At 38.7% G+C, this 18,012-nt stretch overlaps 2 protein-coding genes and 2 long non-coding RNA genes across 8 annotated transcripts; 2 read left to right on the top strand and 2 right to left on the bottom strand.

The window, feature by feature from the left end:
* Window positions 1–3,628: 3,628 nt before the first annotated feature.
* LOC149987486 (uncharacterized) lies at window positions 3,629–6,702 on the bottom strand. 2 transcript variants are annotated; one of them, XR_016498328.1, is made up of 2 exons: window positions 6,578–6,702; window positions 3,629–5,515 (listed from the first exon to the last, which is right to left on the bottom strand). It is a non-coding gene; the product is annotated as an uncharacterized LOC149987486 (long non-coding RNA). The 2 variants fall into 2 exon arrangements; XR_016498329.1 differs by lacking the exon at window positions 6,578–6,702 and adding an exon at window positions 5,807–6,423.
* A 65-nt stretch (window positions 6,703–6,767) lies between these two features.
* Window positions 6,768–9,106, top strand: LOC141046516 (uncharacterized). Of its 4 annotated transcripts, none has more exons than XM_073540893.1 (4): window positions 7,301–7,510; window positions 7,679–7,813; window positions 7,906–8,528; window positions 8,601–9,106. In XM_073540893.1, exons 1-4 carry the CDS (start codon window positions 7,301–7,303, stop codon window positions 8,818–8,820), a joined length of 1,188 nt encoding a protein of 395 aa, XP_073396994.1. In that variant the 3' UTR covers window positions 8,821–9,106. The 4 variants fall into 4 exon arrangements, with proteins under 4 accessions (XP_073396996.1, XP_073396994.1, XP_073396995.1 ...); XM_073540894.1 differs by having other exon boundaries at window positions 8,619–9,106; XM_073540895.1 differs by lacking the exon at window positions 7,301–7,510 and adding an exon at window positions 6,768–6,905 and having other exon boundaries at window positions 7,906–9,106.
* A 302-nt stretch (window positions 9,107–9,408) lies between these two features.
* LOC112295586 (uncharacterized) lies at window positions 9,409–14,372 on the bottom strand. The gene is made up of 8 exons (XM_024547358.3): window positions 13,824–14,372; window positions 13,353–13,475; window positions 12,921–13,009; window positions 12,303–12,700; window positions 11,886–12,058; window positions 11,381–11,730; window positions 9,999–11,176; window positions 9,409–9,849 (listed from the first exon to the last, which is right to left on the bottom strand). The coding sequence occupies exons 1-8, from the start codon at window positions 13,982–13,984 to the stop codon at window positions 9,808–9,810; spliced, it is 2,514 nt and encodes an 837-aa protein (XP_024403126.1). The 5' UTR covers window positions 13,985–14,372; the 3' UTR covers window positions 9,409–9,807.
* LOC141046517 (uncharacterized) lies at window positions 12,949–13,822 on the top strand. Its single transcript, XR_012219586.2, has 2 exons — window positions 12,949–13,089; window positions 13,273–13,822. It is a non-coding gene; the product is annotated as an uncharacterized LOC141046517 (long non-coding RNA).
* Window positions 14,373–18,012: the final 3,640 nt, after the last annotated feature.

Genomic DNA, 18,012 nt, shown 5'->3' on the forward strand with positions numbered 1-18,012 from the left:
AGGCTTTAAATGATTTAAGAAATTACTAAAGAAGGATCTTAGGCTTGCTTTGTTCTCAAGCCTCATAGAAACTTTTCAAGAAGCTTTCTAGGATCTAGTATATATAGGAGTCGAGATTGAGGGGATCCTAAGTCTCAACAACTTACTTCTTGTGGTCTAGTCAAGACCTTCTTGCCTTATATCCAATTGTTGTTTTAATGTCTAATTAACTCCATTTCTTGGTCTTGAATCTTGTCTTGTATATAGTCTCTAACAATGCATGGATTTATTGATAATATGAAGAACAATGAGATTTATAAAAGATTTGTGTTTTATTTAAGTATTTCATATATTTTTGAAAATTATATAAGAAAGTAAGATAATTAATAGCAACCAAAGGCCTTATTTTTATTTAAAGCAAACTTTTTCTTCACAATGTGAGTGATATTTCTTCTATTGAATTGACATTCAATAGAAAAATATATATATATATATATATATATATATATATATCAAGATGATATTCATAATATAGATATACAAATTTATTTACTTAAGAATCTTAATTTAAATATCCTTTAATACACTGATTAATAAATTCTTTTAAAATTTTAATTAAATTTTATTATATGTTTAGTTATATAGATAGCAAAAATATTTTTATATCTACAAATATGCTTGTAAATAAGAACAATGCACTCATTGCATATTACATTCGAATTTAGAAATGTATCTTTTTATTAATAAATAGTATTACAATCAAAGATGATTAAGTAATATCTTATGCATTAGAATTCCTCAACACTCTTAATTCAACTAATATTCCTATTTATAAATTGATTTTAAATGAAGGTGCATGTTTATCTAATTATAGAATATGGATGCATTGATTGGCTTTTGTAATAACGTGCCAATGGTAATTTTTTATCTTGAATATAAGTTGCTGGTTTTATAGATTTTTAGTAGTATACATATAAGTGAAAGAGCTAATATTTGTTAAATAATTACATCTTTTCTGAAGAAAAAATATTCCATTTATGCTTATGCAACAACAATTCTTGATTCAATTAATCTTTGTTGTAACAATCAATTATATTTAAAGTCAAATAATAGCAACAATTGGTTTATACCTTTCTAAGCTTATTTTTACCTATGCTCAATAATGTATTGTTCTTTTGTGGACTACAAGCATTGGAAATGTCTTCATTTACTGTTAAAATATAATTTTCATGATTAATATTGTATACAAGGAAAATATTCTATTAATAAGAAATTATTTTGAGTGTAAGATGATTTTTGACCTATGAACTGCTTGGTGAAATTTTTATATATATTAATTTTTTTTATTGATTATTAATATATCTAATTTTTATCATCATTTACAAATATTAGATTTTAAAGAAATAGATTTCATTAGATTGAAAGTAATTATAAGCTTGTATGAAATATAAATGATGTTAAATAATTAAAAATTTATACCGAAGTTCTAAAAAAAAAAAAAAAAAAAAAAAAAAAACATTTTTTTAAAGAAATATTTTTTTTTAATTAATTTATTTACTATCAATTTATTTCATGAATGATAAAAATAAATCACACTCAAATTTTCTAATATTGACATTAAAATCAAATATTCCATAATATATATTTTTAATTGGTTATAAGTCTAAATAAAGAAAGAAAATACAATCTTAATAAATAAATTATACATATATTTATTAAAAAATAAATTCTTATAATATTCCATAATAGATGATTAATTGATGATTCTATTTAGATTATTGCAAAAACATGTTATTTAGTGTAGACTTTAACTTTATATAAAAAACATGTTTAAATATCTTGAATTAATATTAAATCAAGATGATTAAATCTTAATCAAAAATTTATTTTTGATTATATTTTCATCATATAGTTGTATTACAATATGGCAATAGAGCAATTTTTTGCAACAAAATAATAGGACATTCGACCTTTAGCTCTAAACAAAATTGTGATAATCTAGATGGACTTATGCTATTCAAATACTTAAATTAATCATAATTGTCATTATTAGTACTATCTTCCATAATTGCTATACTTAAATTAAAATAAATACTTGAAACTCCAAGAATTATTTCAATTATATACTTATTAAGATCATCAACATCATAATTTTGTATATATAAAATTGACCTGTTAATGAAATATTTATCTCCAAGTATTCCATTGTCATCAAATCTTGAATGGAAAACTTGAATCAAACCATTTGATGTTGACCTGCTTTCATATGTTCAAAGAAAATTACCATATTTTTTAATAGATCTATAATTGTTGATCCATTTTTAATCTGTAAATAAAAACCATTATTAGATATATTACACAAAAATATAGTATTAAAAAATCTCAAATAAAGTTGTCTTGTATAATACATATCTCTAAGAACTCTTTAACAAATAATTGATTCTCATGAGATACACCTTCTAGATGCATATTTTTGGTCAACTTGCACACTTTAATATTAAACCAAATCTTTGATTGTTGCAAAGAAGCATCAACAATTTCTCTTTTTGAGTCTTCAATGATTATAGAAAGAATTTGTCAAAAATCTCTATTAAAGAATATATTAATTTTGCCAAATAGCTTGTAGTGCCATTTATGACTTAAAGAATTCTATCGATTGCCTCAACACAATGGCGATGTTGCATTGATATCTTATGTCAAATAGTAAGAATTATATTTTTTAACATATCTATATATAGTAACTACTTTACAATACTACAAAATAAATCTTCATGAAGATTGAGCAAAATTTTAAATATAAAGTATGTAGTCTGTCTACCACTTAAAAGTTGTGTTGCAATTCCAAACGAAGCAACATACAAAATAAAAAATTCATCACTTTGGAACTTTATTGCTACTGTATTGTGTACAAATATTTTTGCACTTCTTATTAGTCCTTCCAAAAAATATAGCTTTCCAAGATTGTTATCTATTAAAGCAAGAATATTCAAATATATGATGTATTGTTTATCTTTCAACTTTGGCACATGTTCTTCTACTATTTGATTTACCTCGTCATAATTCCATGCCATATGCTTCTTAAACATTTGATTTGTAACATTTTCATTTCAATTCATTCCTTACTACTACATTAATAGAAAAATGGGCTTAATAATTTCTTCAATGAAAATTTAATTATAAAGAAAAAAAACAAACAAACAAAAAAAATCAAATCAAATAAATATATCTATATATATATATATATATATCAACAATATACATAATATTGTACACCGCTTGAGCTTATTTGGTATTCATAGGCCAAAGGGTGCACAATGTTGGAAAAAAATTAAGCCAAAGGATGCACAATGTTGGGAAAAATTAAGCCAAAGGATGCACAATGTTGGGAAAAATTAAGCCAAAGGGCACACAACTTTGTATCAAATCCAAATTGAATTTTATAGTAGAATTTCAGAACCTAAATATCATGCAACAATGATGACCAACAAAGAGAGTTGATAGTATCTTTCCAGAAGTTAACAATATCTTTCATGTGTTAATAATATCTTTCCAAAAGTTGGTGGGAATGTCAAACATGTAGATTTTGATTTTTGATAGATAAAAAGGTTGAGTTAATTTTTCTTTTTTGCTTTACTTTCGACAAAAATGATGAGACATGCGGCAAATCAGAGACCATTTTTATCTCTTCTTGTTTGTCTCTTAGCCTGTCTTATGTAATAGATATATATATACATATACATATTTTATCAAACAACCTCACTAAATTAACTCAACTAACCAATCAACAAAATAAACGAAAAATTCGGGTAACAAACATTAATTATTGACCAGCCGAACTAAGCTACCATGTCTTGGATCTAAAACAGCATTCATGACTTGAAAAAGCAAACCACGCACAAGGTGTCAAATGAATCAACATTTGTCGCATCAAAACATGAAAATCCATCAAAGCCAACGCAGCATCTGCTAGGGCCAATTCGAAGCTGCGGCAAGTCTTCACAGGAGCTGGAACACACTCATCGAAGCTTTTGTCCTCTCTCGCATGCATCACCGGTGTCTCATCAACGGAATGCTGGCTGTGATGAACCGCAAAAGCTCCAGTTTTAGGAGACAAATTCCCAAGTGGAATCCCCTAATGGAGTCTCTGATTTAACGCTCGCGCTTGCACTCAGAGCCTCACCAACCCAAGAAATGTGGGGCGACAGTGAGGGATGTGGAGCATACTTGGCTCACAGCTCGAAGCACGCATAATTTTTGATGTACAGGAACGGTGTTGATCGAAACTTCCTGAAGCTTTTTTTGTGCAAGATGAGACGTTGAAGTTGACTGAGGCACTTGCACGGAGGAAGATAGAGCCAGTGCACCATTGTCAAGGAGTGCGTCGTTCACTTTTGGGAAGGTGGGTGTAGCAGCTTTCTGAAGTCACCCACACCGTAGACTTCCTCGGAATGCATCGTCTCCTTGGGTCACTCATCGGTGCCAGGGAATTTTGTCGCCTTTGGGATGGACCCGCATGTCCTCTGAGCTATTTTGTGCGCATCATTCGAGTATGGAATACAGAACAGGTCATCTCGGGCTATGTTTTCGTGCCTTCGAGACTTGGTCCTCCGAAAGTTGTTCATGGAGCGATGCTCGCGAGTGTAACTCACCGATTGTGTACGGTGATCTCGAGGGTTTAGTGTTGTTTGCTCATGTAACTAGAATGATTCTGGATCCGAGAAGTCTCCATGTCAGGTATACCGTAAGCTTTTTGTAGTGAATGTTGCGGAATTCCAACGGTGAAAAATTCTTGAAGATATGAGGGTTATCGAGGAGTCGTTGCAACTTCAGCGAGGGAATTGGGTCAATTTGAGTTTTATGCGGAGAATTAGATTCTTTTCAGAAAACCGTTTCAGCGGCCTCTAGTTCATTTCGGTCGCCACACTCGATTTCCATGATGATGTCGCCGGTCTCGTCCCAGTTGTCACTCGAACTTGAGATCGCTTACAAGATGGAGGCAGAGGAGCCGACCCGATTCTCAATTACAGAAACTCTTCCATATTTTTCAGAGAAGACCCCTCGTAACTCCACTTCAGACTTTGACACACCCAGCGAGTCGTCAGGGTCCACATCTTTTAGCAACCTCAATGACTCCAATCGCATCACCCTTGCAAGCCTCATCGGGCTCCCCATGGACTCTTTCCGACATTTGGGGGAGTCTTTTCGTTTCAATTCGCGCGGCGATAGACACTTCGACCGTGGAAGCAATCGCCCCATTGAAGGCCCCGACGCACACCACTCGAGGTCATGTTCTGTATTTTTCGAAATCTTCCACTTCTTGCAAAGAATAAGAACCGGTTTCGTCAAATATTCAACTCAGATAGGCAGAAATTTGAACCTGACCTCATTCACCATCACAGCGGTGTCGGAGGAAGAGGACAAAACTCCGACTGCGTCACACGGGGTGCTGTCTTCGAAAACCCCGTGTCCGTTGAACAACGCAATTTGGGAAGCCACATCTACGAATCCAATCCTCTGTGCAACCCAGATATAATTTCTGCAGGCGATCACGCAGAGATTGAAGTCATGAGTCTATTTCGAGACAGCACCACCGTAGGTTAAGATCCAGACCCCAATAATTTCGAAGATTTAGACGACGAGAAGAGCTTGACATCTTCCATGAGGTTCATATAGGAAGCCAGAGAAAAACCTTAACCCGCACACCGACTATTACCCTTTGCCGCCGATTCGAACTGTTCTACATTCAATTTGTTGCATGAGTGACTAAACACTGCTCTCAAGGGTTTAACCAATCTGAACCATATTGCATGAAGTATCAGGACCTAACCTGCTAGTGCAGGGTACCATCTAATTTGCAACCATCTCGTTAGCATGGGGATAGAACCCACTTCCCTTTAGCCATGGTTGTCCATAGGAATTGCAGAGGAAGGGCAATATCTGCCTCGACGTTCCATTGAGACAACCTCCGAAACGCAGTGCACTTTTTCAAACGGCGGCAAGGGACGATGAGCTTGAAGCTTATTTTGTGTCGACAATTTGCTGCTTCAATCCTCATCATGCCTTCACTGTTCAAAAATTCGTTAACTATAAGCTTATTCGGTTCTCCAGCTGTGTTAATCACAAGTCGGTTTGTTTCAGTCACCGCCCAATGTCAATCCTCGCAAAATCATTCTGCTGCTACAAGCAGAACGGTAGACATGCAGCTGTACAATACTCTCGATGCTTCACATTTTGCATCAGGTGGGAACACAGCCCTCGGGGCTGAGTTAGTAGTCTTCGGTGTCACATGCTTCGGTTCCATGACAACGCCCACTGTTCGGTTGATCAAAATGCAAGCCACGTAGAAGTAGGATGTTCTGAAAAATCGTAATTCCCATGAGATGTGAGTGATCTTTCATAAATGTGGGTTGTTTGCATGTCTGGTGATGCGAAGCAACAAACCGACTTGTGATTAACACAGCTGGAGAATTTGGTTACAACTATACCAGATTTTACGGAATTAAACCACGAGATCGATGACCGGAAAAGTAGTTTGCACTGCCATGAGACGAGTTCCATTTAATTAGGACCCGTTGGAATAGCCTTTTTATGTACACACCTGGAATCAAATCTGAATACTCTTCACGAACTTGATCAACCGTTCATGCTCTCGTGTCAAATGGTTCACACTTGAAACATTGACGGTGCTGTGATAAATCGTCTGCTTTAACATTAATAGCACTAAAATCGAATTGGCAGATGTTGCAGTCGGTTCGAACAGTAGTCTTCAAATATCTCACAATTTTTATGTTTTTTTGTAGTCACAATCTGATTGTTTGTACCATGACGACCAAGATCAGGAGGTAGGAGACACGGAGAACAAAGATAAATTCAACCTGGACATAGGGCTGCATTAAGCATTGAAACTACATATCGCAGACAGGCAGGCAAGCCCAGCAAACATTACATCCCCGTATCATTGATGTCTTTGTTTCGGTTGCGTCAGTTTCAGGTGAATCAGATGTGTCGGTTGGACATATACGTACACAGACAGGTAAGACTACGACGAAAACATAAGATGAAGAAAGGAGAAACAAGAAGCATGGCCATCTACAAAGAGAAAGTAATTGTAGCTTCATGCTTTTCAATGGAGGCTAGAAAGAAATTTCAGAAACGCTTCGCCGGCCTTGCAAGGAACAACTATCTTAAGGAAAAATTATTCACTAGATTGGTTACATGCAGTGGTGGAGACGCTAGGCTACATATACAGTCGGTGATGTAGACCAATACCTGAAGAGCCCGACAAAGGGGTGACGGAGAATTATAGCTGATCTTCAACCATATGTCTCAAACATTTATCCCACAAATGAGTCCCGACCCATATCCGATGTGCGCACAGAAAGAATGTGGGTACCCCGTCAGTGGATGCAGGTACCTCGGATGCATAAATCAACAGTGCAGAAACAATCATCTGCACCAAGGAGTCGAATTGAATCACAAACCTGCGAGCGAGTTCGAGTTTTTTGAGAAATTCGAAACTCAGGAAGTACCAGTTGAGTTGTGTACAAACGATAGGAAATGTGCATTTGGAGAAGATATATGCCCCCTCTTCAAATGCATTTGCATCCGTGGAAGCTCGGGACAATCATAGCTGCAGCGTTAGAAGTCGTTAGAGTTTTTGAAAATGATCTAAAAATTCATTGTGAAATGTTGATTGCAGTGGAGGTCATCTAGAACAGTGTTGCCTGTGGCTCACGGATACGAAATTCCATACAAGCCCAGCAAACATTACATCCCCGCCGATGAAATGAAAGAAACTTCATTGAAATGCAATGCCATTCCGACTAAAAAGGAGGTTGGTGACCACCATTACCCGCGATTAGTGCCGATGAAAACCTGATTGAACGAACCAGTTTCAATTTGAAATGTCCTGGCTGTGTCTCGCAGGCATGGCGCGCGCAGCGAAGGTGTTTTCCTGAATCAACAGGCTCAATGTGTGAAGACACAACATACCGTCGCAGATTCTTGGTTCCACCGCCGGTAGAGCACCCAGATCCCTGGAGACCTTGCACACGGGCGTGCGAATACGCATCCCCCAAGAACTCAGAGAAAGGCTGGAAACCTGCCCGCCACCAATCAGGGAAAATTGGCAGAGAAACAACGCAACAAGACTTCCACCCTCAGCGCCGCCACATACCGAAAGGAGGAAGCACAGCCACAATGCGATTTCCTAAGAAGGGCCCCGGCATTTTCAACAAAAACGACGGCGAGTGGCAGCCACCATTTCGAGACCCCAACCCGGAACTGGAATTACAGCAAGCGCTGGAATGCGCTTCCCGTCCAGTTCGCAAGACAGGAAAGAAATCTGCGCCGCCGCTGTGTCACCAAGGCGAATGGCAACCGAATTTTCGATCCAGCATCTCGCAGTCCGTGCCATCGATTCCGCACAGGGTTCCATCCCAGCAGAGGCTAAGGCACATCGATCGCCAGCCCGATGAATGGTGCCCGCCGTGGAAAGATTCAAGCGAGGACGCAGCAGCAGAGTTCGAAAACGATCCTTGTCCTGAAAGGTCAGCTCAATGCAACTCTTCCTGTCTGCAAACTCTTCGTTCTGAGTCCACAGCAGATTGGTCTGATCACAGAGAAACGGTGATGAGCAGCAATGCGAAGCAGTGGCAATCTGCAGCGACCGCGAAGACAGACGAGGGAGAACAGAATACAGCTGACGAACCGTATGGAACAATGATGTGCAACCCCGAGGACGAGGTCCAGGACGAGGATGGCGATGACTTGGGTCCAAGTGGAAAAGATGAAGGTAGAAGAGGATTAGAAGCGGAGGACGGTGACGAGGTTGCGCAATAGCGTGAGGCTACAGCCATTTCACAATACAGGGTTGTACATTATGTGACAAATGCATACAAGTGGTGTTGTAAGAACGTAGGATTCATACTGAAAAGATTTAGTCGCATGCTAGGGAGGAAAAGATTCTTTAGTCGTAGAGTACACATTGAGAAAGAAGCCTATTTTTTTCTACTCCCTTTCGGATGAGTACATTTTGGTGTTTCAATCAGAGCAATGGAGCATTTTATAGTGTATCACCGTAATGTTCAGTTTTTATGATAAAGCAAAGTTAAAACATTTATCGTTTCACCCATCTGAGTGAGATTGTACGCACTTGTTTCCATGAATATCATAAAGATGTGTACATAATTTATTTACATGGAGATAATGACTATCGTCGAGCAATGAGAAAAAAGTTTGGAAAGCTTAAGTGAAAAAAAAGAGGTGTATTTGCGGATCTTTATTCAACGTTTGTGGAAATGGCAGTTAATGCCAAGAAATTGTTGTAATCAAATTGAAAAAGCTTGGTGAATTTTACGTCAGAAAAAGTGAAGTAATAAATCAGGGACGTACGCATGATTACAATAGAAGCATGGTAGTTCCACGAAGTGGACAATCAAAGAATGGATTAGTATATTTATAAAAAAAAATCGTGGTTCAATGCTCGTCAAGTGTTTTGTCAAGTGACAGTTGGTGCGAGTCTAGAGGTACCTGAATGAAAACACAGGCGAATTCTAGCTCTGCACACCACCAATGACGAGAAAACAAGGTGATTTCTCTTTGCTCATGGATGCTGATCCTACAGAGACGTAGGTCATTTCCCCGATCTTCTAAATGAAAGAAATAAAAAAATAAAAAAAATAAAAAAAAGGCCAATAGTCGAAGTACTTCAGGGGCATCTGACCCTAAGCTGTCCACAGTATTGGTCTGATGTCCTAGTGCCTCCAACTAGCTGTAATTATACATCTTATACATACATGACACTTGAGAGTTAGCGAGCTGGCTTCGTCAATGAGCACGAGCTCTCTCTTCCGCACATCGCCATGCAGCCTGCACGGAGTAGAGATTACCAAGTTTGACTGTCAGACGGTTCATTATTGAATCTAAACCTTAAGCGTGACAAATCGCGTAGGTAACGTGGGTACCGACAATAACCTACCTCACAAAAGACAATGTACCTGTTTTACGAGTTAGATTACCTGTTCTTGCTCTAGCTTCGAAACGTGGCGTTTGAGTGCAGCTCCAAGGCCAACTCCAGCCCAGACGTCGGCACTTTCCTCTCTTGCCTTGAATGACGGTCTCCGTCTCGCCCATGGATCACTGCCTCCAGCAGCTGCAAAAGCCTGCTTCTCTGACTCCAACTTGGATAATTTTCGTGCACCCTGATCGCCAAGATTAGCCTGTGCCACATTCAGTACATCTTGAGAATTCTCGCTTCTCACGGAACCGGTACATTCGGATTGCGAGTTCACAATCTGCACTGCACTGGGGACAGCCTGTGATGCAAGCTTAGCAGCTTCTTTCTCTCGCTCCAACCTTGATTTGTGTTTAATTAGCACTTCACCAAGACCGACGGCCTGGTTGCTGGTTTTCTTAGGCGAGGTTGATTGAGTGGCGCCGGTTTTCTTAATTGTCTTGCCAAGCATACTAAGCCTCCTTGCTTTGGCGGCTTCGATCTCCTTCTCCAGGCGGGACTTGTGCTTGATCAAGGACTCTCCCAGACCTGGTCTTCGTGTCAATGAAATCCTTCTTCCTTTCCGTGGCGAGAATTTGTTGAGACTGCTCCTTCGTCTCTCTTGAGCAGCTGCTTTCTCTCTCTCGAGGCGCGACATTTTCTTCACAAATATCTTGTCCAGCCCTCCCTCCTCAACTTGGACCCCAGGACCATAGAACTTCACCGCCTCTCCCGGAATCCATGATTCTGCCTGTTTTGCTGCGGCTTCAATTGCTGCTTTTTTCTCCCGTTCAAAACGAGACACGTGTTTCACGAGCATCGACCCGAAGTCCGGAGCCGGGTTCACCACCACAGACAAACGCTTCTTCATCTCGTTTCTACCACCGTCGCCAGCGGTTTTGGCAGCCGTTTTCTCTGCCTCAAGGCGTGATACATGCTTCACCAAGACGTCTCCCAAACTTCCACCACTTGAACCCTTGGTGCCCAACTCTTGCTCTAAATGTTCCTCAGCAAGCAAAGCACCGAGACCCCGAGTGGCCACTATAGTTGCCATTGAGGTGCACTCCTCGGGTTGCAAGCCTCTTACTCTTTGAAGCATGGATTCTACCAACGGGTTTTCCTGAATAGTACAATCATTAGTCGCAGGACACGCCAGTGAAATGTCCATGGAGTTTTCAGCGTCCTCTAATGTCTCACGCGAATCTGCACAAATATAAGAGGAAGACGTCCCCAACATTAGATTCCAAAGAATTTGCCTCGGCTTCGGCAGGAAATCGAAGCACGAAACAAGTCATAGTGATGTACGCGTTCTGCCAGGCTCAATTACCGACCATAAAATCTAAATACTTCTGGGAAATTTGTTCTAGATGCGGCACACGAATCAGGCAGACTGGAGAAATTACTTACTTGGTTCCGGTCCATCATCCACCCATTCTCGGTGAACGGTTGTCTCTACAGCGAGTGGGTTTGTGATTAATGCCATTGCTTTCTGAAGATCAGCATCCTTCAATTCACTTGTATGACGCAGAAGCGCGGTTTTTAAAGCCGAAGCTACCGCCTTGTCCACGTCGAATGCGGTTTCCAACGTCGCTGAGACATTGTCGAGAGATCCCGAGCTAGGGTCGGTTACAGCCACGAATCTGGGACTACGAGGACTGTGACCAAGTATCACCCCAAGAGCAGCGGCAGCTGCCAGGGCGTCCTCTGCTTTTTTCTCTGCTGTTTGAAGCTGGACAGCAGCCGACATGTAGGGTATTCTGCAATCGCATTGAGAGAGAGAGTCAAGCATATGCACTGAGATTAAAAATGGCATATTTACTGAGCATGTATACAGAGGAGTTCGATGAAAAATGGCATATTTGGTAGTGAATGTTCATGCAGAAGGTTCATTGTTAAATAGCGAAGCAATTACCCAGTTGCTTTGAGTATGCGACACCAAGAAGCCTCGACAAGTGCCGCTTTGCGCGCTTCAGTAGCTGCAACAGCTGCTGCTTGAGCAGCTTGCTTCTCCCTCTCTATGCGTGAAAGATGAATATTTGAAGCTCCTAGAGTTTCATCCAAAGAAGCAATCTTGCCTCCTTCTTTCTGCCGGTGATACAGAATACAAGAGACGCTATGAGAGCAAGAAATAGAAGTGATCACGAAAAGCAAATGTGAGTGAACATGCCTTGGAATACAGAGCAACGTATGATTCCGGAGGGTGTACACATGTAAGTTTGTAACGGAAAATCAAGCGGTATAGAAGAGAGAAAGTTACTTTGAATCATGCAGTACCCGACAGCGTTACATAACTAAAGCAGACAAATATACACGATGGATGTTAACAAACCTGAAGCATGCGTATTTTCCTTTCAAGGTAGGACTCTGTTTTCTGTCCTCTAGGAAACCAGCCCAACGGAGTGACACGGCGGTGGGAGGTACGATGTGATCGTGGGCTCGGGTTTACTCCAGATGCACCTTCTCCGTTTTCTCTTAGTACACGTCCTGCCTGGGAAGAATAGTCTTTGATCTTGGTCACAGTAGATATAACTCGGCTGGCATGTCCAGGATCAATAGCCTCAGTAGGTTGTCTTCTGGCACCCATTATTTCAGGGGCAACAAGTTTGCGTTCGGCGTCAACGTGCTGGTTCACCACTGGCACTCTGAGAGCATTAGGAGTCCTGCTTATTATCGGCTGCTCGGTGTCGTACTCTTGCACTGAATCGGGTGGTGCGTTACGAATGGGATCTAAAGACATCAAAGCACGTAGCTCAGTTTCGATGCAGAATTAGCATCATGGGGATTTTCTGGCGTCAGAATTGTAGCCAAGAAGAGAGCGCTAGAAAGTTTGAAGTGTACAATCTCCTGCTGAAGAAACGCAGTGTACATCGATGGAAGGACATCGTAAGGGTAGAATTATAGTTCCCATGCAACAATTCAACTAGTGGAGGCAAGAAAAGGGACTCACCATGAGTTGCATCAGAAAATTGGACTTGGAACAAAGGAGAGCTTTCTCCTTTATCGCTTGCATTCGTTTGCTCAGAGGTTTTATCTTCTCTGGCAGAAATGAACGCGAATTCTCGGGTCAGTGTATAGATCATTTACAAACTTTCATTGGACTACAGGCCGACTTACAGGTATGATTTCAACTGCAGTGTAATAGAACAGGCAGTTTGACGATGGTTAATGATTAACGCTAAGATGATATGCAAAAGAACTAAGTTCATCACATAGTCTGTGAACTGTAGTTTTGTCTGAGTTTCATTGCACTGCCAAAATCTGGGTACAACCTAACCCGTGCAAGATGATAAGTCTTCCAGCAGGAGTGCGAAGAGTGATCAAGAAGAAAGCAGTTCGACGGGCAACTCTGACGTGGAGGGACATGTTAGTGGGTGCCCACCTCGAGTTGGAGATCGGGGAGAACTCAGACGAATTCCACTCAAAACCCTTGGACACCGGTCCGACCTCGGCACTCTGATCGGATGCGCCCACCTCCATAGCAACCCCGTCTTGCTCACTCGACCTAATGATAAGGACCAAGTGTCAACGAAACATACTGTACGAAGAATGACCCCAGGAGGAACTAAAAGGCATGCACAATTAAAGTTGAACGTTCTAATCAGGATCAGAGCTTTGGCATATCACGATGAAAACTGCTACAGATGCTGAAAAACGCAAGTCCTTGAGAGTTGATTGCAATCGGGACGGAATCTAGAATAGAATTAGGTTACCACTCAGTGAGTCCTCACGAGGTCAGAACCAGCTACACTAGGCGACTAGTCTGTAAAGGAAACCATGGCCGTACTAAGTTCTGTAAGATGTATATGCTATAAGCTAGCATTAGACACCGAGAGTCATTGATTCCACATACTTCATGACGCCATTGGATTCGATTCGCTCAATTTCACTGCCTGTGTCCAAATTGTGAGCACTCCTTTGACAGTTCGCCACAGGCACATCCGCGAGGTGTTCCTCGCACTCGGGAATCTCCAAGGTCATTTCCGTCCAAGCACCACAATCCCCTAATCTCATGCAAAACACTACTCCCCTGTGCCCAACCTCCCACCTCAAACCATAAGCGGAACTGCGCTATTCACTCAATCAAACTCTTCCAAAATCGAAATTCACTCATTCGCGACTGCGAGGGCGCAACCCAATATTGTACACCCTCCCAGAAGCCTCGACGCTGATCACGCAATTCTCTCCCGCCACAGATCTCTAACCCAATCACTTCGTGTCCATCAAACACGCAACGCTCATAACGATCCGCTTTCATATGCTACAAGCTCAGTAAGTGAGAAATGAATGCATTCAAGCGCGAAAGGGGAACATAGTTACAACCAGCGAAAGGGTTGAATGCTCGGGCAAGTGATGAATGCAGCTCCCTCGTAACAAATGCCAACATCCGACGCAAACATCGTGTCTTACGCCCCTCCTGCAGGCCGGTTGTTCCTTTCCCAACGGTCGAATTTCAAACTGCCCTGAACCTTTCCCACTTTCCAATGCCCTCCAACGTTCACCTGCGTGTTCCCGCTCGCGCGCGTTCCCTCCAATTCTAACGGCTCGTTCCCTTCTGACCCTGTCGGGTCCTCGAGTGCGCCTCAGATAATGACGTTGCAAATTCCAGAGACTGGGGTTTCCCTAGACCGGTAACCGCGCGTGCCTTTTCCCTCCAAACTCGACTTTATCGAGCCTTTTACTTTTACGACCTTTTTCAACTGCCCCATAACATGTCGTCGTGGATGAATGTGGATGAATATGGATGAATTATGCTGATAGAGGATGAATAATTCCCCATAATTGCCTTGGAATCCGCCTGGCGATGGGGGGAGACACTGTTCTGGGATGGAATGGGTTTGTCCTAAGCGTCTAGTTCTGCGATGGAAATGATCTGCCCCCTTCGTTTAGAAAGCTCTTGGGAGTGTAGGTTCGGAGGTGCCAGACCTATCCACGGACCTATTTCTATGTACAGTCAAGGACAAGCTTTAATATTATTAGTAGAATTAGTGTATAAGAAAAAGCTGTAACCACAGTGGCCTTGCACAGTAGCAAGCAATGGCTTCTGCTGCAGCACCAGAACCTTGCTTATTATTATACTAGAGTGTCTCTTTATTAGGAAAGCCTGCTGACCATCACAACATTCGCTGAGGAAGAATTCTAAAATTACACAAATCCATTTAAAGGTACTTTTAAAAAGTGATGGGCCCACCTTTCAATTGGAAAAATAGTAACTTTTTTTTCGTAGGTGGAGTAGAAATAAAGATGCTGAAATAGACAAGTGCTTCTGAATGTTTTTCTTTTTTAATAAAACAAAAAATTGTTGATTAAAAGTTCAACAGATTGTTTGCGAAGGTTGGCATCAGCAAAACTTCTTGATGCATAACTTTTATTGATATTTACTGCACATTCGTCTATATACACTTTGTTAGGTTTGTTAATTTTTAAAAAAAACAGAATGACTTAAAGCGTACCAAAAGTATTGTGACACTTTGATGAGTAGGTCAATTGCCAACTGCAATGGAGGCTGTTATGTCACGTGCATGATAAAGAGTTCCAAAATATAGGTTCACCAAGTCCAGGTTCTTTACGTAGACATTAACTCCTAAAAATGGTATTAAATGGTTATCTTATTTTATTTATTAATAGTATTATTTATGTTGTATACCATGCATTGCTTAATTTGATCTTTGTGGATGAGAAGCACAACTGTGTTTCTCTATGTGTTATTTGCTAGTGCCTTGTGTCACATCTGAAAGTAGCACCCTTCTTTTTTTTAGCAGACTTATTTTGTGCTCCATAATACATATAGCTGATTATATTTATATATATATATATAAACAGATATTGTTAATCTTGGATTGTATTCAGACAATATCAAACATAGTCTGTTTGAATGAGTAATATATTTCCAGGTTTTATGAGACCTTTAAAGTATTAGTTAGGTGCATTTCCTTGACCAAATTTTTAAACTACTTTCCAAAGTCTTAACATATAAGTCCTAATAGGCTAACAGTAGCATTGATTTCAGTAGCAACACTGTTATGCTTGCAAAAGACAATCTTATAGTGTAAATTTTTACATGAACAGGGAGTTCATATTTGTTCCAATTATGTATGGTTTGATCTACTTTACATTTTGGGAAAGCAAGGGCACTTATTATATTTATAATAAGTATCCACTATCTAATAGTAAAAGATACATCGAAGATGGCTACATACACAAAGAAAGTTTGGAAAAAATTGGACAATGCAAGCATGGTAAACACCAAGGAAAAGAGAGTTGTCAAAGATACTCAATTTTGCTTATTAATGAATCTCACTAAAGAACATGCCATGGTTGGTACCTTTAATCTTCTTCAACTAAGAAGTTGCCTACATCTCATAAGATGTATTCTAGGTGAAATACTTCTCACAAAGCTACTCCAATTTATTGATTTGCATAAGACCTTGCATTATTCAGATAGATCTAGAAATAGCCCAACAAGATATTGATAAGTTTAGTTGACATACTATAAGTGCTTATTTTATTGGTAGAAAATCTAACAATCTTAGTCTCAAAGTTTGAAAACAAGGCTTAGAACAAGATATCAACAAAGATTTCGCCTCTAATTAGAATCTAAATGGAGGATATTTATACTTGAAAATAATGTTGAAAGAGATTTTTAGGCAAATTTTGATCTTATCCCTATATTGGTCTAAGCTTATGTTGTGCACATTTCAATCTTAGAATCCAATTTTTAATACAAGAGCAATGTCAAAACCAAAAGATATGAATTATTCTAATTCTTTAAAGATCTCAATGTAGATCATTAAAAAAGAAATGGCTAAGCCAAAGCACTTGAGTTGTATAAAGTAAGTGTTGATTTTTTTCTAATCTTCAAACATATCATTGGTAATAATTATATTTCTATGATTAATTCTATGGATTGGCTCTATGAAGACTAATCAAAAGATTAAATTGATAGTTAAAAATAGTTTATAAAAAAGTAATAATTCTATAACTTGGTCCAAAGTAACATGGATTATTTGTAACAAAAAAACTAATCCAAGCTTTATTAATCTAAAAGATGCCACCAAAGCTCTCTTGTCCAAATAGATATTAGATTCAATAGTTTTTCAAATAGCAATTGATGAATGCTAAACCAATGGCTTAAAGAAATTGGATATCGATCTACCTACACATATTTCACTAACTCCAAATTGTAAATCGAATGTTGAGTCTAAAACGTGGAATAAAATTAGAAAAATATGTGTAAGTTTCTTTGGCTCAATCTTCTTACCTCTTTTTATAACATGACAAATTGTCATCAAGTTTATTATATTTGGAATTGGCCTACTTCTCTTTTATAAAATTTAATATTTAATTCTTGCAATTGGTGTCCATCAAAATCTTTTAGTTAAAAACAAGCCATTATTGCAAAACTCCTCTCTTTAGATTCAAATTCTTTTGTGATATCTTGTCTTTATTAAAAAAGACTTTGTTTATAGACTATTTGGATTTACAACAAAAGTCTTTGAAATGAAATATGAAGTATATTCTATAACAAAAGCATATTTTGGTAGGATCTTATCAAATATAGTTAAATTTGTTGAAAATTTGTCAAAAAGAACCAAGCAAAAGACAAGCAACAAAAGTCATTCTTAATTAAGAACTAGGGCAATTTATGGATAAAAAAAACACATACTTGGTTTTAAATGTGTTAAAGTAATTAAATATAATTTTAAAATATCTCAATATATCTTAATGTATAATATCTCAATATATCTTAATGTATAATATCTCAATGTGGTGTGATTATACATGAAATTATAAATGAGTTTTCCATAATATTTGCTCCACACTCTTAATATTCTTAGCTTTGCCTTGAGGTATGAGGGATTAAGTAGTCTGTAGTACTTTTTTACTCCATTTATATATATATATATATTATTAGAAGCATAGATGTCAATAATATTCAAGATGCATTAATAAGTCAATCTTAAATTTATCTTTCTAACAAAAATTTATTGATCTACTTAAAAAAAGACCAAATAAAATACCTAACTTATTTAACTAATTGA

This window comes from Physcomitrium patens, chromosome 18, assembly GCF_059467195.1.
Source record: "Physcomitrium patens ecotype Gransden chromosome 18, ASM5946719v1, whole genome shotgun sequence".
Lineage (NCBI taxonomy): Eukaryota > Viridiplantae > Streptophyta > Bryopsida > Funariales > Funariaceae > Physcomitrium > Physcomitrium patens.

Excerpts from the sequence above, each read along its gene's own strand:
- LOC141046516 (XM_073540892.1), top strand. The coding sequence starts at position 7,301 with ATGTCTCAAACATTTATCCCACAAATGAGTCCCGACCCATATCCGATG. Across the intron at positions 7,511-7,678 it reads TCGAAACTCAGGAAGTACCA|TGGAGGTCATCTAGAACAGT; the intron begins GTTGAGTTGTGT and ends TGTTGATTGCAG. Across the intron at positions 7,814-7,905 it reads CCATTCCGACTAAAAAGGAG|GCATGGCGCGCGCAGCGAAG; the intron begins GTTGGTGACCAC and ends TGTGTCTCGCAG.
- LOC112295586 (XM_024547358.3), bottom strand. The coding sequence starts at position 13,984 with ATGAGATTAGGGGATTGTGGTGCTTGGACGGAAATGACCTTGGAGATT. Across the intron at positions 12,059-12,302 it reads GGAAAATACGCATGCTTCAG|AAAGAAGGAGGCAAGATTGC; the intron begins GTTTGTTAACAT and ends TATCACCGGCAG. Across the intron at positions 9,850-9,998 it reads CGAAGCTAGAGCAAGAACAG|GCTGCATGGCGATGTGCGGA; the intron begins GTAATCTAACTC and ends TACTCCGTGCAG.